The following is a 22,323-nucleotide window of genomic DNA, read 5'->3' on the forward strand; positions in this document are numbered from 1 at the left end:
AAAGCACTTTGCACCCTCAAAGCAGTGCAGATTAACAAATACACTACTCAGCCATAACATTATGGCCACCCACCTAATACTGGTAGGTTCCTCTTTTCCCACCAAAACAGCCCGAATTCATCAAGGCATAGACTCCACTAGACCTCTGAAGGTACGCTGTGACATCGGCACCAAGCCGACAGTAGCCAATCCTTTAAGTCCTATAAATTGGGAGGTGGGGCCTCCGTGGATGGGACTTGTTTTTCTAGCACATCCCACAGATGCTCAAAAGGACTGAGATCTGGAGAATTTGGAGGCCAAGCCAAAACCTCAAACTAGTTGTTGTGCCCCTCAAACCATTCTTGAAGCATTTTTGCAGTGTAGCAGGGTGCGTTATCCTGTTGAAAGAGGCCACTGCCATCAGGGAATACCATTGCCATGAAGGGGTGGACTTGGTCACCAACAATGTTTAGGTAAGTGGTACGTGCCAAGTAACCTCCACATGAATGGCAGGACCCGAGGTCTCCCAGCAGAACATTGCCCAAAGCATCACGCTGCCTCCACCGGCTTGCCTTCTTCCCATACTACAACCTGGGTTCTGATCTCACGTGTCCATTGTAGGCACTTTTGGCTGTGAACACGGGCCAGCATGGACACCGACTGGTCAGCGGCCACACAACCCCATATACAACACCTCATTTTCAGGGACAACATGTTCACTTGCTGCCTAATAGTTCCCACCCGCTTTCAGATATCATTGTAAGGAGATAATCAATATTATTTATTTAACCTGTCAGTGGTCATAAAGTTATGGCCGATTGATGTATACTAGGTATAAATGGGAAAAACATTTTCACAAACGTCTACCTGTAATGCAAAACATTTTATTTCATATTTTTTTATTGATTTCTATTTTGAAATAACATTGAAACAGAGAAGTGACAGAAACAGCCATAGGTGGAACACGATGTTCTGATTGCAATCATTGTGTCCAGCTTCTAACATGAGAACTGAAATGATTGAGTGCAAAACACAGGAAGCCTCATTTATGAACTGTATCCACATGGAAAGTGTGTCTCCCATAGCAACCAGGGTAACCTGACCTAGCAGAGTCTCTATGGCAACATACTTCGCCCCCCCATGTTACATGATATTTATACAGTATACATTTCCTATGATAGAATACGTCATACAAGATATGATGTATGCCTCATGCACACGGACGTTGGCACGCTCTTAGGTTCTCTAGTGCTTTCCTATCCCCGAGATGTCGCCCATACAGGTAAATGGCTGCACGCCGTGGTATGCTTGTAAACAAACCCTCCTACGTCGGCGTTACCTGCGCAGGAACATACGGCGTATTTCTCCAAACACGTAACTGGCGTGATTGAGGAAAGTTCACACTAGAAGACCGTATGAGGCCTTCTTCTGACTTTGCCGGACTGCCCCATTCTATATTCCCCATTCTTGTTTAATGAGGAAATTGACTCTCCTCAGCAGCGTACATCAGGCTGTAGCCCCCTCCAACCCAGGACCACTAATTGCTGTGTACATTCTACAGAGACCTTGCCATTGTCATCAACAGATCTAAGATCGGGGGGGGGGGGATCATAAGCGGCCATGGAGACATATCTGAAAAGGATAATTATGATAGATAGTATTCCAGATCTCCTGGTGCCTCTATGACAGCATGTACTATATATGGCATATGGGAAGGTTGCGGACAGAAGGGATACAAAGGATTTTATAGAAAGGTGATGTTCTTGGACACATTGATAGGTTCAGATGGAACAACAGCCATATTTATACAGCCAGGAATAATAGAGCTGAGAAAACTCTACATGCAAAGTGCACTAACCCCCAGCAGAGTTCAGTATTCTGCAGTCACATGAGGCAAATGATGAGGTTTGATTGGCTGCTATGGCTTACCAACCGTCCACAGTCCCACGTATTATACTTGTAATAGTAATTACCACATTGACTCTACAAAACAATGTATGGAATCCATAGTAGGAGAAGTGGGGTATCAGGATGGATATCAGGAAAAGTTCAGCAAAGCAAGTTTGACAGATTGCCTCGTATCTCAATCAGCATTCTTTTCGGTTTCTTCCACAGCAGCAAACAGCATTTAAACCAACCTTTGTCTTTTGTGAAAGACTGACTACTATGGAGAAATACAGGGAACTGAACTATCAAAGTCACTAAAAGAGGCTAAAAACAGTCAGGAGGTTCAAATACAAAAATTAAAGTGAACTTTACCTGGTCTAAAGCCAGCCATACATGGATCGAAATTTGGCTGATTGAGCAGGAACCAGCTGATTTCAATCCACGTATGGGCACCCTGGTTGTACACAAGTCAGTCTAGTAATCGACTTGTGTAAAACTGCCAGTCCGGTTCTTCCTCTACGATTAGGGCTGCAGGCTATAGCCGGCCTGGAAGGCTCCCCAATGGCAGAACACAATACTGCTGCAGGAGGGATTCCCCCATCAACCCTGACTGTGTAGATTCTGACACTTGAACACTTTGATAAATAAGACCTAGTGTGCTTGGAGTGTTCATCACTGAGCTGCGTATTCTCTGCTGGAAGAAAATGAAGACTGAAATGGGATTTGTGGATCTTGAAGAATTCCAGACACGGCATAAAGGGAAGGAATGATTTGATGCAGACAGTACAAAGCACCCACTGCAGGGTGACAGTATTTCTGTGCCCAGATATGGTCTAACCAATGAACAACATCACAGTTGTGCTGATAAATGAGCCACATCCCTCATACATCCCATCATTCATTAGTACAAGAGCCCAACATGCAGCAGCATTTCCACCAAGGCCTGTCCCCTATTGACCTGTCCACCAGACAGCACAGCTTAGCAGGAAGAAGTCTCTGCCACGCTTACACAAGCTCACGGCTTCACCCCCCATTAGAGGACCACGTGTCACATCACAGGAAATTCTTTGCCATAGCATTCAATGTCCTGACTTTGGCCACATCGGCAACCTTGATGGAATACTCTGAGGTAGTGATGGCTGCTCCCATACATACGGAGTGGTTCCTGGTAAACAGAAAATAGGCTGATCAGTGAGGATTCCTTCAGGCTGAAACAAAAAACAATAACTTATAATAGTTGGGCTGTTATGAAATGATAAATGGAAAAGATAGAGACTTCTTAATGGATGAGAGCAGACCATGGCACATCAGTACTCCGACGTGCACTTGTGTCAGAGAGCTCTGCATGGACCCAAAGGCAGGGCTGCGCCGTTCAGCACATGAGCACACGCCATAAAAATGAAAATGGAGTCTCAGGGGGAGGGAATGATTTGGGAATCTGAAACTCCTCGTTCACAAGCACTTCAACCCTACTTGTCCATTGATGCATTTTATCCCAATAATAAATGTCTCTGTAATACTACACAGGGTCTATGAGCGCCTTCGGTCTTTGTTTTCATTGCTGCCGACTTCTCCCTGTGCATCCTATTAGGGGCAGCACTAGTTCCTGACACCATGGATTGTTTCTGCCTGGATCATCTAATGTATTTTCATGGAAAGTGCAAATCTGTACTTATTTCTCCATTTATATATCCGCTGGTCGTTCTAAAAACAGGCCGATCATACATCACCTAGGCTATATTGGTTAGTAGTGTTCCGGCTGTGTTGTGTACCTGTATTTCATTAAGGATTCCTTGGTAGAACGGGCTGAACAGTGGAACTCCTGAACTCCAGTGCCCTCCAGGATTCTGTGCAGGTTCCTCTCTGTTATACCGCCTCCTACAGGAACAGAAAGTCACATATTATTTTACCTCTTTAAAAGCCCAATCGAACCCTCATATTTTATTACTGCAATACAGTATCAGAACACATACCTTTACAATTTTTTTAATGACTTTTTTTGTTATCACTAGGAATGTAAACATCCCTTGTGACAGCAATAGGCAGTGACAGGTCCTCTTTACCGAGACATCTGATGTCCATTAGACCCCAGATCTCTCCTCTGACGCTTTGGATCATACCAAGATTGGTATGATCTGATTCTTTTTTCAAACCAGTAATGGTTTGCTTACAACCGGCAAAACTGGAAGTGACAAAATAATCGTTGCTTCCGGTTTCTTAGACCATAGAGATGATCGGGCCGCTCTGGTCTCCGATCAGCACTATGGTAAGCCAGCAAAACCGATGGCTGCAGTCCTGGATTCCCTGGTGGTATGGGAGAGCCCGGGAAGGTGGAGGAAAACACAATACCATCAACAACTGATTGAAAAGAAAACCATTAAAGACATTTTAGATAAAATGAGTCCCTATAGCGTGTGGGCAGCACCTGCCTGTAGGCTCCTTTAGGGCACATTGGGGGAGGGCAGCTCAGCACACTGTCCGCTGACATACTGACAGGATGACAGAACAAACTGAGCAGAGAGATGACCTCATCATCACTGTGCCATTTGTCCAATCAGCAAGCTGTGGGAGGGTCAAGTCCTGCGATACATTGAATTTATTTAGGAAATTTGATGTACTTTATTACTACAATCTTCTCTCAAAGAATATGACAAAACATTGACACCTAATAAAATATCACTTCACGTTTTGTCCATACTTTACACTCTTTACAATCCTAAATGCACATGAATCCCACCCTTGCGATGCAGACACAGATCTGGCATGAAGGTGAATTTCTTACCCGGCATCACTAGGATTCGGCCTTTAGCCTAAAATAAAACAAAGACGGTTATTTGTAGACTGATGATGATCATGATCGGAGTCTCCAGAGACGTGGATACAGTGTACTGGACTGAGACATTGTACAAGTTACAGAAGAATGTTCCATCGGGGACATGGAGTGTATTTAGCTGAGATCTTACCTGCTCCACTAGTCTCTTTATCAGAGGCAAGCCTTCCAGTGCAGAGCTGTCACATCCACTGGTCAGCACCCGTTCAAACCCCAATGATATCAGAGTCTCCATCGCTAACAGCGGGTCATACACCATGTCAAACGCTGCAACAGCAGAACACAGGGAATGGCATTGTAGCTGGACGTATATTACTCCTACAATGATACTACATCATACCTACAGCTGCAGGAAACACCAACAGCCAAAAGAGCGCAGCTAAGGAAAAGATTGTGTGTTTTCATATACCTCTGGATATAAATGCAGTGCTGACCTCATGGTGACGTCCTCATTTCTGAAATTGCATTTTAGAGATTTATATATGATCACTAGAGGGAGCTCTGATAGACTCAGTATAGTTACTCTGTCTCTTTCTTGACGTAAGATATTGGCCACATAGGGAGTGTATTGTCTTCATTGGGTGGCTGACTCGTAGGTTTGCTCTGAGAAAGCAGTAAGGCCGGCCATAGATGATACGACTTTCTACAGGTTGCAGGAAAGAAAATTGCTTGATTTCCCCATCAACACAGTCAGTGTTGATGGGGGAATCGTTCCTGAAGAGCTATTGTGTTTGGGAAGCCGGCCCTGCTGGGCCAACACAGTGATTATTGCTAGTGGCCATAGCCGCTGGTAATAATCGCATCCTAAAAATCCCACACGCTGATTGTACCCGTCGGTCAATGGATAGACATGGGTACAAACAGCCTGCTCATGGTTCGAATCCCGGTCGGTCTCTGCAGAATCGGCTGAGATTCGAACCATCTATGGCCGACTTAAATCATCACCATTGTGTAGCACTGTAAAGCAGATGCAGAGCCAGTGTATGTAATGAACAAATTGGTCGGCCCCCATACACATCATTACAAATAACACTGCACATAGAAACGAAGATTTAAAAGAAATGAACTCTCAATGACAAGATTTCGGAGGCCAAACCAATCACTTCTAAAAGTACGTTATAACTAGATACTAAAAAAGTACATAAAATCCAATTCCAGGCTCATTAATATACTTTATTAGAGAGTCCAACAATTTCTGAAAACGAAGTGCCATTAATGCACCCTGTATTAAACATTTCTATGAAAAATGAAGATTCTATAAAAATAATGAAAAATGTATAAAATGCATCTTATAAAATATGCAACATCTAAATGACTCCAGTCACCTTACTATGGCTGTAGGGTGGATGGCACTTACCTCGATGGAACGTGACAGGAAGGGGACGAGAGACAGCTGTGAAAAGAATACAAAATACAAAATAATGAGCTCATACTGCCCAACAGAACCCAAAACCCGGCCATGCCGAAATGTGAGAGCAAATCTATGACTTATTATTACGGTGAAATGCACCAGTGTCTTAGCAGATGAAGTCATTCAGCTGTCCCAACCAGGAAAGACCGTACTAGGAGATGCTGTTCCAGTATTCTGGTGTTCCGGTATCCTGCCATTCCAGCATCAGGTCGATGTGTGGAGGGGGGCTGGGACTTCAACAGATCCTTCCACACATGCAGGCTGGAGTGGTAGGCCAAGGGCCCTTCATCTGACTCCACTCAGGAGCTGTGAATTTGTTCCAACCATGCTGAGTATGGACACGGTCATTCAGGAATGAAGTGCATTGGAGAGAATTCCCCCAAGAGTGTGGAGAGGCCTGTGGGCCACTTATCTGAGGTGGTTACCTTCGCTGTCACTGTATGGGAAGGAGTTCTGCTGGAATTGGACTACGGTTACTAAATGGACTACAAATCTCCCATTTGGGGAGAGATCGCTCCACCTCAAGGCCCTAAAGCCAGCTGGTCTGTAGATCATTTCACCGTGGCCAGTGGTTTAGGTAGGCCCTGGTATCTCCAGATACATCATTTCTATGCTCTGACCTCTATGGTGCTGCGGCTGGCACTTGCCTAGACTGCTATTCTAGATTGTACTCTGGTTGCCCAACCCGATCTTCTGCCTTTATTAAAGTAGAACTAAAGGCAAAACGTTAGGACAGAGTGGAGATGGATTAGACCCCCTCAGGTTTTTATTGCTGTCTGTGTCCCCAGTAGGGAGATTTATCCTCTCTATTTGTTCTGTGTACCATTATCAATGAAAGAAAATCCCAAATTTTGGGTTGTCCCCTGGAAAGTAATAGAGGGGAAATCTTCCAAAGGGGACACTGGTTCTGGTGACCTGGGGGGCCCCAAGAATTCCCTTTATTTGCAGGGATTTCCTCTCACTTCCTGTCTGGCTGAACACAGGAAGTGAAAGCTCCGCAATGGGACACAGAAGACCAAAAAAAAAAATCCGACAGGGGTTATAACCCTTCCTTACTCTACCTACAATGAAAAAAAAACAAAAAAAAGTTTTGCCTATAGTTCTATTTAAAGCCCACTTAAAGTTTGCAGGTGCTTCTGTGGTCCCTCAGATCCAGGTACAGGGCAGGTCATCACTGCTGCAGGGCAGGAAGACCCAAACAATCCAGCGGCTCCTATGGGGGTAGTGTTACAAGCGCATTATAGGTCATGCTCCATACTCTGAATACTCATCTAGGCTTCTCTGGTCCTGCGACTCTGGAGTTCTGCCTCTTGATCATTCAATGACTTTGTACCATTATTACACATGCATACCGCGTTTACACTGATTCTGCTTCATGCTAGCAAAGATATTTTACTGAACTGGAAGAATTCAAATCCTTCATCACCATCACAAGTTTTACGCGACGCGAATGTGAATTTATATACCGCCAAAAGTGTACGCAGCGCTGTACAACATGAGGACAGACAGTACAAATTACAATACAATTGAATACAGGAGGAATCAGAGGGCCCTGCTCATAAGAGCTTACAATCTAAGGAGGGTAATTACTGTGGGGGATGGGCTGATGGAGAAAATACATGTACAGTTGTTAGGTGGAGGCAGGATAGGTCCAGATGCACAATGTTCTGATACGCCACCCTTCCCTGCATCCTCATAGTTTATCCCAGACTCCATGTGCCTCTATGTGTAGAGTACAGGGGTAAGCTACATACCGAGTGCAGAGTTCAGGGGTGTGCAGTATACACAGTGCAGAGTTCAGGGGTGTGCAGTATACACAGTGCAGAGTTCAGGGGTGAGCAGTATACACAGTGCAGAGTTCAGGGGTGTGCAGTATACAGAGTGCAGAGTTCAGGGGTGTGCAGTATACACGGTGCAGAGTTCAGGGGTGTGCAGTATACACGGTGCAGAGTTCAGGGGTGTGCAGTATACACGGTGCAGAGTTCAGGGGTGTGCAGTATACACAGTGCAGAGTTCAGGGGTGTGCAGTATACACAGTGCAGAGTTCAGGGGTGTGCAGTATACACAGTGCAGAGTTCAGGGGTGTGCAGTATACACAGTGCAGAGTTCAGGGGTGTGCAGTATACACAGTGCAGAGTTCAGGGGTGTGCAGTATACAGAGTGCAGAGTTCAGGGGTGTGCAGTATACAGAGTGCAGAGTTCAGGGGTGTGCAGTATACACAGTGCAGAGTTCAGGGGTGAGCAGTATACACAGTGCAGAGTTCAGGGTGTGCAGTATACACAGTGCAGAGTTCAGGGTGTGCAGTATACACGGTGCAGAGTTCAGGGGTGTGCAGTATACACAGTGCAGAGTTCAGGGGTGAGCAGTATACAGAGTGCAGAGTTCAGGGGTGTGCAGTATACACAGTGCAGAGTTCAGGGGTGTGCAGTATACACAGTGCAGAGTTCAGGGGTGAGCAGTATACACAGTGCAGAGTTCAGGGGTGTGCAGTATACACAGTGCAGAGTTCAGGGGTGAGCAGTATACAGAGTGCAGAGTTCAGGGGTGAGCAGTATACAGAGTGCAGAGTTCAGGGTGTGCAGTATACACGGTGCAGAGTTCAGGGGTGTGCAGTATACAGCGTGCATAGTTCAGGGATGTGCAGTATACACAGTGCAGAGTACATGGTGTGCAGTATACAGAGTGCAGAGTTCAGGGTGTGCAGTATACACAGTGCAGAGTTCAGGGGTGTGCTATGTACAGAGTGCAGAGTTCAGGGGTGTGCTATGTACAGAGTGCAGAGTTCAGGGGTGTGCTATGTACAGAGTGCAGAGTTCAGGGGTGTGCTATGTACAGAGTGCAGAGTTCAGGGGTGTGCTATGTACAGAGTGCAGAGTTCAGGGGTGTGCTATGTACAGAGTGCAGAGTTCAGGGGTGTGCAGTATACACAGTGCAGAGTTCAGGGGTGTGCAGTATACAGAGTGCAGAGTTCAGGGGTAGCTATGTACAGAGTGCAGAGTTCAGGGGTGTGCTATGTACAGAGTGCAGAGTTCAGGGGTGTGCAGTATACACAGTGCAGAGTACATGGTGTGCAGTATACACAGTGCAGAGTTCAGGGTGAGCAGTATACAGAGTGCAGAGTTCAGGGGTGTGCAGTATACAGAGTGCAGAGTTCAGGGGTGTGCTATGTACAGAGTGCAGAGTTCAGGGGTGTGCAGTATACACAGTGCAGAGTACATGGTGTGCAGTATACACAGTGCAGAGTTCAGGGGTGTGCAGTATACAGAGTGCAGAGTTCAGGGGTGTGCTATGTACAGAGTGCAGAGTTCAGGGGTGTGCAGTATACACAGTGCAGAGTACATGGTGTGCAGTATACACAGTGCAGAGTTCAGGGGTGTGCAGTATACAGAGTGCAGAGTTCAGGGGTGTGCTATGTACAGAGTGCAGAGTTCAGGGGTGTGCTATGTACAGAGTGCAGAGTTCAGGGGTGTGCTATGTACAGAGTGCAGAGTTCAGGGGTGTGCTATGTACAGAGTGCAGAGTTCAGGGGTGTGCTATGTACAGAGTGCAGAGTTCAGGGGTGTGCTATGTACAGAGTGCAGAGTTCAGGGGTGTGCTATGTACAGAGTGCAGAGTTCAGGGGTGTGCAGTATACAGAGTGCAGAGTTCAGGGGTGTGCAGTATACAGAGTGCAGAGTTCAGGAGTGTGCAGTATACAGAGTGCAGAGTTCAGGAGTGTGCAGTATACACAGTGCAGAGTTCAGGGGTGTGCAGTATACAGAGTTCAGGAGTGTGCTGCATACAGAGTGCAGAGTTCAGGAGTGTGCTGCATACAGAGTGCAGAGTTCAGGGGTGTGCAGTATACAGAGTTCAGGAGTGTGCTGCATACAGAGTGCAGAGTTCAGGGGTGTGCAGTATACAGAGTGCAGAGTTCAGGGTGAGCAGTATACAGAGTGCAGAGTTCAGGGGTAGCTATGTACAGAGTGCAGAGTTCAGGGGTGTGCAGTATACAGAGTGCAGAGTTCAGGGGTGTGCTATGTACAGAGTGCAGAGTTCAGGGGTGTGCAGTATACAGAGTGCAGAGTTCAGGGTGAGCAGTATACAGAGTGCAGAGTTCAGGGGTGTGCTATGTACAGAGTGCAGAGTTCAGGGGTGTGCTATGTACAGAGTGCAGAGTTCAGGGGTGTGCTATGTACAGAGTGCAGAGTTCAGGGGTGTGCAGTATACAGAGTGCAGAGTTCAGGGGTGTGCTATGTACAGAGTGCAGAGTTCAGGGGTGTGCTATGTACAGAGTGCAGAGTTCAGGGGTGTGCTATATACAGAGTGCAGAGTTCAGGGGTGTGCTATGTACAGAGTGCAGGCTTGAGGAGTGCGCTACATACAGAACGCAGGGTGCAGCTCTCTTTCACAGGCTGTCCACATCTCACTTGTACCCCTCCTCGGCTCTGACCTCTGCATCACTCTCCCCATTCCACACATCTCCCACCAGAAAAACCCTTTGCCCTGTGTGCTGGATTGAACCTTCTGCTTCCCAGATCTCTGCCCTGAGGTGGACTTGTACTGTGCGCTGGACTCAGCCCTGCTGCCTGGAACCCTTTGCTCTGTGTGCTGAGGATCTACCACTCGGCTGTGCCCTCCTGCTCTGCCTGTGGACTACCTGCCCTCTGCTGCCCCATATTATCACCCTGAGAATCGTTCTCCATTGCTGTGTCTTGTGTTGTTCTGTGGACTAGTATTTCTACTGTCTGTACCCCAAGACTCCCCAATAAACGCTCGCACGTCGGGTTTCGTGTGATCTGCTTGTGTGCTCTCTCTCTCTGAGTTTCTAGTTCGTTGCACCCCTTCATCCCCCAAAAGAATCTCACCTTTCCGTCCTGGCTCTAGAACCTCCCAGGCGTGCAAAGTGGCTCTGCCGTTCTCTCTGGTCAGCATCTGTGCACCCAGGCACAGACAGGGATCACAGTGCAGCTTACCACATGATGCCCCTTCCCACCCTGCACCTACATCTCCCTCGTCCCTGCTGTGAGTGCAGGACAGGGCAGGCAAGGATCTGTGAGAGCCGCCAACAGGAAAGCTGTCCATGTGAACACAAAAGGCTTCTGTGACAGACCCAACAGGGACAGGAGCTTTTGGAGGGGACTGCAGGCTAGCCTCTTGCCTACGGACCATGGCTCTGGCACCTGAAGGGGCTCTATTCTTTGGTGGGTGGCTGGGGGGGACCTTTGGAGTAGTTTACTTCGGATTCAAGTTCATGTCTCCCCATAACACTGACTCTGAATTATTTCAGTGCAGCAACTTAGAAGGTGAAACTAATATATGAGACTCATTCCATGCAAAGCAAGATAGTTCAAGCCGTGATTTGTCATCATTGTGATGATTATGGCTTACAGCTCATGAAAACCCCAAATCCACAATCTCAGAAAATGAGAATATTGTGAAAAGGTGGAATAATCTCGGCTCAAAGGGTGTCAATGATGGTGTCAGGTCAGCAGTCTTTCCCATGATTGGGATTCCTACTGAACCAGACTGAGAGACCATTTAAAGGCTCAGGAACCCTTTGCAGGTGTTATGGCTGAATGAGCTGATTAGAGTGGGACACTTTGAGCCGAGATTATTCCACCTTTTCACAATATTCTCATTTTCTGAGATTGTGGATTTGGGGTTTTCATGAGCTGTAAGCCATAATCCTCACAATGATGACAAATCATGGCTGGAACTATCTTGCTTTGCATGGAATGAGTCTCATATATTAGTGTCACCTTTTAAGTTGCTGCACTGAAATAAATGAACGTTTACACCATATTCTCATTTTTCGAGTTTCACCTGTAATCAGCTCAAAACAAGCTCATGCTGATGACTCTGGCTCTAATCTGTTACAAAAACCATGTTAATTTGGTTAATGATGACTCTGGCTCTAATCTGTTAAACCATGGCAACATCTAATGTTTGTGTAGTATTATGTTCAGCAGACTGTGTTCTTCTATTGTTGTGACTTAGATGACGTTCAGAGCACATTTTATGCCCAATTCATGCAAAACTCCACGGAATCCCAAGGGGTTCACATACTTTTTCCTGCAACTGTATGTGTATACTTTCTCCCTTTGTGTGTGCATTCCCATTGTTTATGGAGTCACCTATTGTTTGTCTGTTGACAAGTCCTTCTGGAGGTGCCTACATGATAGGGTTAGACTGATGTCAGCTTCACCTCATTATCCAATCAGTGTGGGATGTTTATCTCAATGTGTAATATTTGTTGTATTGTGGGGACTGCCCCTCGTTCTGGAGTGTATAAAAACTGTATTTCTGTTCAATAGAGTTCCAGTTTGGCATCTAAGCTAGTCTTGCCTAGTGTTGGGTGCAATGCCTGGCTGGAATACCTTGGTTCTGTGTCCCGCTGGCGAGGAAGCAGTTCTCTGGTGGAGTCACCCTATTGGGGCGACAGGCATTCCGTTACAGCTTCCATGTTTACCAGCGACAATGGAGAGCGGGGCGTGGAGGGTGAGAGCCAGAGGTGGTGAAATGAAGTCCCACCACATTCCAGCTGAAATATAACCCTGGGTGCGAGGGCCACATGAAATGGTTTGGGGGGCCGGATTCGGCCCGAGGGCCTTTGCACAGGTTTGCTTTGTGCCTCGTCCTTTACTTGCAGAAGACCATCTACAGCTATAAACCAAGCCCAATGCTCATGATATTAGAGGACAGAATTCTTATATATTCCTTACCAAGTAAATCCATGCACAGTTCTGTATCAATTCTGCCGTCCTCTGTCAGGGCTCCGAACACAAGTCCGTCCGCCCCATGGATCTTGGCGAGCCGGATGTCAGCTTTCATCACCTCCACCTCGCGGTCTGAGTAAAGGAAATCTCCTCCCCGCGGCCGAATCATCACAAATACCGGAATCTGCACATACTGCTTCACTATCTGTAAGAGACCTGGAAACACAAAGGCGGCTTTATATACAGGAATACTGAGTGCTTTGTATTAGAAGGCTTGTATAGGACACTGGAAGGTCCTGGATGGCAGGTACATTTCCCCGATATTTCAGTTGTGGTCCCTTTGAGGGGGACAGTTTTTGAGACATTGAACTCAGGGGTTCTCACCTATGTGGGGTGAGGTGTTCTGGGGGAGTCTAGCTAGAGAGAGGACTGATAGATCCATATTAGGGACCCTTATATACACAAAACAGTGCATGACTATTAGGGACCCAGCATTTCTGAGGTTCAAAGAGTTTTGGGTGGGAAGAACCTCCAAATCCCGACTACAAGGACTCTGGTCCACAGTATTCTTACATCTGCCAGAGGGGGGAGAGGGGAGAGAGAGGGGAGAGAGAGAGGGGGGAGAGGGGAGAGAGAGAGGGGGGAGAGAGAGAGGGGGGAGAGAGAGAGGGGGGAGAGAGAGAGGGGGGAGAGAGAGAGGGGGGAGAGAGAGAGGGGGGAGAGAGAGAGGGGGGAGAGAGAGGGGGGAGGGAGGGGGGAGAGAGGGGGGAGAGAGAGGGGAGAGGGGGGGAGAGGGGGGGGAGAGGGGGGGAGAGAGGGGGGAGAGGGGGGGAGAGAGGGGGGAGAGAGGGGGGAGAGAGGGGGAGGAGAGGGGGGGGAGAGGGGGGGGGAGAGGGGGGGGAGAGGGGGGGGGAGAGATTTGGGCACACTGATAATTTCACTTTAGCAGTTTTCGATTGCTCACCCACACAACGTGCACCCAGGTGAACAATGATGGAAGCTCCTGTAACGTAGAATATATTTTCCTACACAGACATGAAATAACTGACCGGAATAAACAGAACGCCCGCGTGTGACCCCGTTATTCCAGGAGATAATTGGAATGGTGCAAAGAATGGGCGCCTGTACTCGGTCCGCACAGGCGGGACACCGGCATCCATCTGATTAGGACATACATTGCGCACATTCTCACCGGTGGTTGGAGTAATTCCTCCTTCTAACAGACTGGCACACAACTCGATCCTTCCAGCACCTAGGAGGAAATCATATGTGAGAGCGGACACCATGACAACACAGAATACATAGAAAGCACTTTCCTCCAACAGGACACAAGTGCAGCTCATATGTACTAAGCATCTGAACCAGCCGAGGGCTCTCTGTAGTCTACAATCCACAAACATATACAAAGCACTGTCTCCAGGAATCTGTATTTCTGACCATCCAGTTCTGGGAATTATGCAGCTCTGCCACACAGCAAAGTCCTGTCTGGCAGGGCAGAGGATCTGATGTGTCCCTGCTGTAGTTCAGAAGCACTTATAGGTCTTGCACCTCCCCCAGCCTGTAGTTAGACAGTGAAAGGAGCAGCAGCAGAGTGATGAGATTATCTCTCTCCACTACACAGCATATTCCTTGTTAGCACAACTGATTGGCTCCTCATGCTGCTTATCCTTCCCCTAGTCTGAGCCCTGCTGTGGCTGACACCGGCCTAATTCCAGTATTCATACTGCTGGCATTTAATCATAAATATAAAACATTTGTAAAGCTTAAAGTGGAACTAAACCCACCGATCCTTTGTAGCCATGGAAGCTGCCCTGGTAGCCTCTGTGTGATCTGCAGTGGTCATGGTGCTACATGTGATCACATATGACACCATCCAATTCATGGCGTGACAGTTCTGTCCAGAGCTAACAAGTAACTGCACGGCTACATTCACACCAGTGATCAGAGCCACTGCCAACTTAGTCCAGCAGAGATCACTGCTGGCCGTGCAGGGAGCCACGAATAGCTGCAGCCGCTGGTGACCTGTCAGTACAGTGAGCAGGGCTGGAGGTGACACCGAGCCACCAAGAGCAGCAGCAGGAAGCTCCGATCGCTGACATTACTATTGGCACCAGCAATAATCAGCGGGGTGAATGTAGCCGTACTGTCATCATATGAGGCCCAACCGTAAGGCCTCATTCACCTGCTTGTAACACGGATGTAACACTGCCGTAACCCAGACGTATGTAGCACTGCCGTAACACGATTGTAACACTGCCGTAACCCAGACGTATGTAGCACTGCCGTAACACGGATGTAACACAGACATAAGTAGCACTGCCGTAGCACAGACATACGTAGCACTGCCGTAACACGGATGTAACACAGACATACGTAGCACTGCCGTAACACAGACATACGTAGCACTGCCGTAACACAGACATACGTAGCACTGCCGTAACACAGACATACGTAGCACTGCCATAACACAGACATACGTAGCACTGCCATAACACAGACATACGTAGCACTGCCATAACACAGACATACGTAGCACTGCCATAACACAGATGTATGTAGCACTGCCGTAACACAGATGTATGTAGCACTGCCGTAACACTGAAGTATGTAGCACTGCCGTAACACTGAAGTACGTAGCACTGCCGTAACATAGATGTAACACAGACGTACGTAGCACTGCCATAGCACAGACGTAACACAGACATACGTAGCACTGCCGTAACACAGACATACGTAGCACTGCCGTAACACAGACATACGTAGCACTGCCGTAACACAGACATACGTAGCACTGCCGTAACACAGATGTATGTAGCACTGCCGTAACACGGATGTAACACAGACATAACACTGAAGTACGTAGCACTGCCGTAACACGGATGTAACACTGCCGTAACACAGACATAGCACAGACATACGTAGCACTGACATAACACGGATGTAACACAGACGTAAGTAGACTGCCATAGCACAGCCGTGACACAGATGTAACACTGCTGTAACACAGACGTACGTAGCATTGCCGTAACACAGACGTAGCACAGACGTACGTAACACTGCTGTAACACGGATGTAACACAGACGTAAGTAGCACTGCCGTAGCACAGACATAAGTAGCATTGCCGTAACAAAGACGTAACACAGACGTACGTAGCACTGCCGTAACACAGACGTAACACAGACGTAACACAGACGTAACACAGACGTACGTAGCACTACCGTAACACAGACGTAACACAGACGTAACACAGACGTACGTAGCACTGCCGTAACACAGACGTACGTAGCATTGCCGTAACACAGACGTAGCACAGACGTACGTAACACTGCTGTAACACGGATGTAACACAGACGTAAGTAGCACTGCCGTAGCACAGACATAAGTAGCATTGCCGTAACAAAGACGTAACACAGACGTACGTAGCACTGCCGTAACACAGACGTAACACAGACGTAACACAGACGTACGTAGCACTGCCGTAACACAGACGTACGTAGCACTGCCGTAACACAGACGTACGTAGCACTGCCGTAACACAGACGTACGTAGCACTGCCGTAACACAGACGTACGTAGCACTGCCGTAACACAGACGTACGTAGCACTGCCGTAACACAGACGTACGTAGCACTGCCGTAACACAGACGTACGTAGCACTGCCGTAACACAGACGTACGTAGCACTGCCGTAACACAGACGTATGTAGCACTGCCGTAACACGGAAGTAACACAGACGTACGTAGCACTGCTGTAACACAGACATAACACAGACGTATGTAGCACTGCCGTAACACGGATGTAACACAGACGTACGTAGCACTGCTGTAACACAGACATAACACAGACGTATGTAGCACTGCCGTAACACAGACATAACACAGACGTATGTAGCACTGCCGTAACACGCATGTAACACAGACGTAACACTGCCGTAACACAGACGTACGTAGCACTGCCGTAACACAGACGTAGCACAGACGTACGTACACGGATGTAACACAGATGTAAGTAGCACTGCCATAGCACAGACGTAACACAGACGTACATAGCACTGCCGTAACACAGACATAACACTGCTGTAACACAGACGTACGTAGCACTGCCGTAACACAGGCGTAACACTGCCGTAACACAGACGTAACACAGGCGTAACACTGACGTAGCACAGACGTACGTAGCACTGCCGTAACACGGATGTAACACAGACATAAGTAGCACTGCCATACGTAAGTAGCACTGCCATAGCACAGATGTAACACTGACGTAACACAGACGTATGTAACACTGCCGTAACACAGACATAACACAGACGTACGTAGCACTGCCATAGCACAGATGTAACACATACATACGTAGCACTGCCGTAACACAGGCGTAGCACTGACATAACACAGACGTATGTAGCACTGCCGTAACACAGACATAACACAGATGTATGTAGCACTGCCGTAACACAGACGTATGTAGCACTGCCGTAACACAGACATAACACAGACGTATGTAGCACTGCCGTAACACAGACATAACACAGACGTATGTAGCACTGCCGTAACACAGACGTACGTAGCACTGCCGTAACACAGACGTAGCACAGACGTACATAGCACAGACGTAACACAGACGTTCGTAGCATTGCAGTAACACAGACGTAACACTGACGTAACACAGATGTAAGTAGCACTGCCATAGCACAGATGTAACACAGGCGTAACACTGACGTAACACTGATGTAGCACAGACGTACGTAGCACTGCCGTAACACGGATGTAACACAGAGGTAAGTAGCACTGCCATAGCACAGATGTAACACTGACGTAACACATACGTACGTAGCACTGCCGTAACAGAGGCGTAACACTGACATAACACTGCCGTAACAGAGGTACGTAGCACTGCCACAGCACAGATGTAACACATACATACGTAGCACTGCCGTAACACAGGCGTAACACAGACATAACACAGACGTACGTAGCACTGCCATAGCACAGATGTGACACAGACGTAACACTGCCGTAACACAGACGTACGTAGCACTGCCGTAACACAGACGTACGTAGCACTGCCGTAACACAGACGTAAGACAGACGTACGTAGCACTGCCATAGCACAGATGTAACACTGACATAACACAGACGTACGTAGCACTGCCATAGCACAGATGTGACACAGACGTAACACTGCCGTAACACAGACGTACGTAGCACTGCCGTAACACAGACGTAAGACAGACGTACGTAGCACTGCCATAGCACAGATGTAACACTGACATAACACAGACGTAAGAAGCACTGCCATAGCACAGATGTAACACTGACATAACACAGACGTAAGAAGCACTGCCATAGCACAGATGTGACACAGACGTAACACTGCCGTAACACAGACGTAACACAGATGTGACACAGACGTACTAGCACTGCCGTAACACAGACGTAACACAGACGTAGCACTGCCGTAACACAGACGTAGCACTGCCGTAACACAGACGTAGCACTGCCGTAACACAGACGTAGCACTGCCGTAACACAGACGTAACACAGACGTAACACAGACGTACTTAGCACTGCCGTAACACAGATGTAACACTGACATAACACAGACGTAAGAAGCACTGCCATAGCACAGATGTGACACAGACGTAACACTGCCGTAACACAGACGTAACACAGATGTGACACAGACGTACTTAGCACTGCCGTAACACAGACGTAACACTGCCGTAGCACTGCCGTAACACAGACGTAGCACTGCCGTAACACAGACGTAGCACTGCCGTAACACAGACGTAGCACTGCCGTAACACAGACGTAGCACTGCCGTAACACAGACGTAACACAGACGTAGCACTGCCGTAACACGCTTACTGATCATTAGGCAAGGGACAAACGTTCAGTAAATAGTTGCGTTCATTAATGCCTACAAATGGCTCTGTACTTTTTTCAGCTGCATTCGTGTACACACACACACACACACACACACACACACACGTTCTCACATGCAGAATTTGGGATTTTGTTGTACGGATCTGAGCGCAGTGCGTGTTTACACACCGGTGTGGATATCTCCATTGAAAACAATGCAGCTGCATTCAGAGCCATTAACAATGGCTGGCCGTGTGTTTTTATGGCCGTGTGAATGAGGCCCAACTGTTCTGAAAAAAAGTTCAATTGTTGAGTTTAGTTCCACTTTTACTTCTGCAAACAAATGGGTGGAGCTGACCAGGGAGGAGTCAGAGGCATTGAGGAAGCGTCAGACGTTCAGCGTTGTTATGAATACATAATTAGATGCCGACTACTCTATATGTAATACAGCACAGTCAGCGCCAAAACTGAACAAACGCTGAGATGAGCGAGACGGACATTGTGTTTGCACTGTGCACTATGTATCACAAACATTTACAACCAATTTTATTGCTTTTATATCTCTTTTGAACCCTTGTTCCACCTCAGAGCTGCTGATCTCTGGCAGCCTCTTTGCAGCCACTTCCTGTCCACATGCACTCCAGCAATGGCTGCATGGCATTTCTCAAGGCAGGTTTCCTGATGGTGATGTCTATGTAATGAGTGTTGGAACAGCCACTTGTAGTCTCCATGGAAAGTCCATGCGACAGGGTGACAATGCAGGAGATGAACTGGGAAACAGGGAGAGGTTGTTGTCACTCTACAGCAGGAAGTGCCTGCACAAGTACCTGTATGGTAGGATCACCGGGGATTATTTTAGGCAAAGCTGCAGATTTGAAAAGACTGAGACTGAAGCGACATTAAATCTTCTATGCGATTTCAGTGATTGGGATTACAGCTACTTAGATGACACTTACCTCCTCGTTCAGCATTTACTGCAGACTCCACAGAATCCACACAGACCTCCATGAGGAACCCCTGATCCGCCATCTCTCTGCACAAAGAAAGACAGTCCTATCAGAGCCAGGATTCATTCATCATTAGTAAAAGACACTTCAATGATACAGATTGTATAGAAATGGCTGTTCATTGGTGAGAAGGACTTCATACATAGGAGTGCCACAATGGTGGACAGTCCTACAAACGCTCACTTCCTCTTCCATTTCCTCTGCGTATGGAACCTAAAATACTGTACACAGCCTAGGTCGGGGCCCTGCACACAAACGAATCCTCGTAGACATGGTCAGCATCCCTCGGCTACCATTCAAGGAGCTCACACAGCCAGGAGCCACCTGGAGGTCACTGTCAAGCCAGGCAGATCCTCAGGAACAAGACTGGCCTCCTGAACCTACCACTGAAAGAATTCCCACAGGCACCCTTTGGTCAATGCCAGACGGGGGGGGGATGCTCAACGAAAAGGCTGGAATCCCTGGCCTACTGCTGAAGGAACTCAGTCACCCGAGGGTCAGTGCAAAGCCAAGAGCATTCCTATAGACAAGGCTGGTCTCCCTGAACTACTGCTGAAGGAACTCTCAGTCACCCGAGGGTCAGTGCAAAGCCAAGAGCATTCCTATAGACAAGGCTGGTCTCCCCGGCCTACTGCTGAAGGAACTCAGTCACCCGAGGGTCAGTGCAAAGCCAAGAGCATTCCTATAGACAAGGCTGGTCTCCCTGGCCTACTGCTGAAGGAACTCTCAGTCACCCGAGGGTCAGTGCCAGGTATATTGCCATAGACAAGGCTGGTCTCCATGGCCCGATCATTAAAGGAACTCAGTCACCAAGGTCAGTGCTGGGTACATCGTCATAGACAAGGCTGGTCTCCATGGCCCAATCATTAAAGGAACTCAGTCACCAAGGTCAGTGCCGGGTATATCGTCATAGACAAGGCTGGTCTCCATGGCTGGTCACCATGGCCCGATCATTAAAGGAACTCAGTCACCAAGGTCAGTGCTGGGTACATCGTCATAGACAAGGCTGGTCTCCATGGCCCAATCATTAAAGGAACTCAGTCACCAAGGTCAGTGCCGGGTATATCGTCATAGACAAGGCTGGTCACCATGGCCCGATCATTAAAGGAACTCACACAGTCACCAAGCTCGGTGCCGGGTATATTGCCATAGACAAGGTTGGTCTCCATGGCTGGTCTCCATGGCCCGATCATTAAAGGAACTCACAGTCACCAAGGTCAGTGGAAGGCAAAGAGCATCCTGCAAGGCAGGCAGACCTGGAATAGCACCGAAGGAACTCACACACGCAGAAGTACCCCTGAGGTCAATGCCAGACCAAGAGGATCCTCATAGACAAGACTGACCTCTCCTGCCTTTGCCAATGAGGAACCCACAGAAGAAGGTGTCCCCTTGAGGTCAGTGCCAGGCCAGGAGGATCTTCATAGAGAAGGCTGACCTCTCCTGCCTTTGCCAATGAGGAACCCACAGAAGAAGGTGTCCCCCTGAGGTCAGTGCCAGGCCAGGAGGATCTTCATAGAGAAGGCTGGCTATGTAGGTGTCACCCTGAGGTCATTACCAGGACGAAATCACAGAGGTAGGTGTCCCCCTGAGGTCAGTGCAAAGAGGACCCTGATAGACAAGGATGGCCTCTCCTAACCAATGGAGGAGATCCCAGTAATAGGTGTCCCTCTAAGGTCAGTATCAGGAGGATCCTCATAGATAAGCATGGTCTCTCTTGCCCTTACCAATGAAGAAACCCACAGAGATAGGTGTCACCCTAAGGTCAGTACCAGGCCAGGAGGATCCGCATAGACAAAGCTGGCCTCTGCTGACCAATAGAGGGGATCACACAGGTAGGTGTCCCCCTGATGTCAGTGCCAAGAGGATCCTCATAGACAAAGCTGGCCTCTGCTGATCAATGGAGGTGATCACAGAGGTAGATGTCCCCCTGAGGTCGGTACCAGGAAATCACAGAGGTAGGTGTCTCCTGAGGTCAGTACCAGGGGAAGGTCACAGAAGTGTCTCCTAAAGTCAGTACCAGGAGGAGGTCACAGAGGTAGGTGTCCCCTGAGGTCAGTCCCAGGAGGTCACAGAGGTAGGTGTCCCTTGAGGTCAGTCCCAGGAGGAGGTCACAGAGGTAGGTGTCCCCTGAGGTCAGTCCCAGGAGGAGGTCACAGAGGTAGGTGTCCCCTGAGGTCAGTCCCAGGAGGAGGTCACAGAGGTAGGTGTCCCCTGAGGTCAGTCCCAGGAGGAGGTCACAGAGGTAGGTGTCCCCTGAGGTCAGTCCCAGGAAGAGGTCACAGAGGTAGGTGTCCCCTGAGGTCAGTCCCAGGCCAGGAGGTGACAGACTTTGGGGCTCACATGCCCCCCCAGGAATGTACAGGAGGGGGAGGGGAGGTCACATGACTGCCCCCCCATCTCCTCAGAGCCGACACACATACAACTCACTCCCAACCAACACAAAGCGGATGTTTACCTCCCAGCATCACCATTCCCCTCTCCCTCCCTGCCAGGCTTCACTCCGCACCGCCCACTGCCTCCGGATTGGCTGAACACACCACCTGCCTGCTCTACTATTGGACATCACCGAACAGATTACTCCCTATAGGAGCAGAACAGTGCCGCCTCGCTCGTCGTTGGGCAACCAGCTGACAAAGCTCCTCCTACTAG

At 48.3% G+C, this 22,323-nt stretch overlaps 1 protein-coding gene across 2 annotated transcripts; it reads right to left on the reverse strand.

The window, feature by feature from the left end:
* Positions 1–843: 843 nt before the first annotated feature.
* On the reverse strand, positions 844–22,253 carry CUTC (cutC copper transporter). Of its 2 annotated transcripts, none has more exons than XM_089687525.1 (9): positions 22,130–22,253; positions 19,624–19,700; positions 13,996–14,055; positions 12,810–13,019; positions 6,054–6,089; positions 4,830–4,963; positions 4,649–4,676; positions 3,639–3,744; positions 844–3,031 (listed from the first exon to the last, which is right to left on the reverse strand). In XM_089687525.1, exons 2-9 carry the CDS (start codon positions 19,694–19,696, stop codon positions 2,920–2,922), a joined length of 759 nt encoding a protein of 252 aa, XP_089543651.1. In that variant the 5' UTR covers positions 19,697–19,700; positions 22,130–22,253; the 3' UTR covers positions 844–2,919. The 2 variants fall into 2 exon arrangements, with proteins under 2 accessions (XP_089543651.1, XP_089543650.1); XM_089687524.1 differs by lacking the exon at positions 22,130–22,253 and adding an exon at positions 20,790–22,077.
* Between the last annotated feature and the right edge of the window lie 70 nt (positions 22,254–22,323).

This window comes from Staurois parvus, unplaced genomic scaffold, assembly GCF_062004578.1.
Source record: "Staurois parvus isolate SC_StPar_1 unplaced genomic scaffold, SC_StPar_1.0 ptg000427l, whole genome shotgun sequence".
Lineage (NCBI taxonomy): Eukaryota > Metazoa > Chordata > Amphibia > Anura > Ranidae > Staurois > Staurois parvus.

Excerpts from the sequence above, each read along its gene's own strand:
- CUTC (XM_089687524.1), bottom strand. The coding sequence starts at position 20,824 with ATGGCAATATACCCGGCACCGAGCTTGGTGACTGT. Across the intron at positions 13,020-13,995 it reads AGGAATTACTCCAACCACCG|GTCTCTTACAGATAGTGAAG; the intron begins GTGAGAATGTGC and ends TTGTGTTTCCAG. Across the intron at positions 3,032-3,638 it reads GAATCCTTAATGAAATACAG|GAACCACTCCGTATGTATGG; the intron begins GTACACAACACA and ends TCTGTTTACCAG.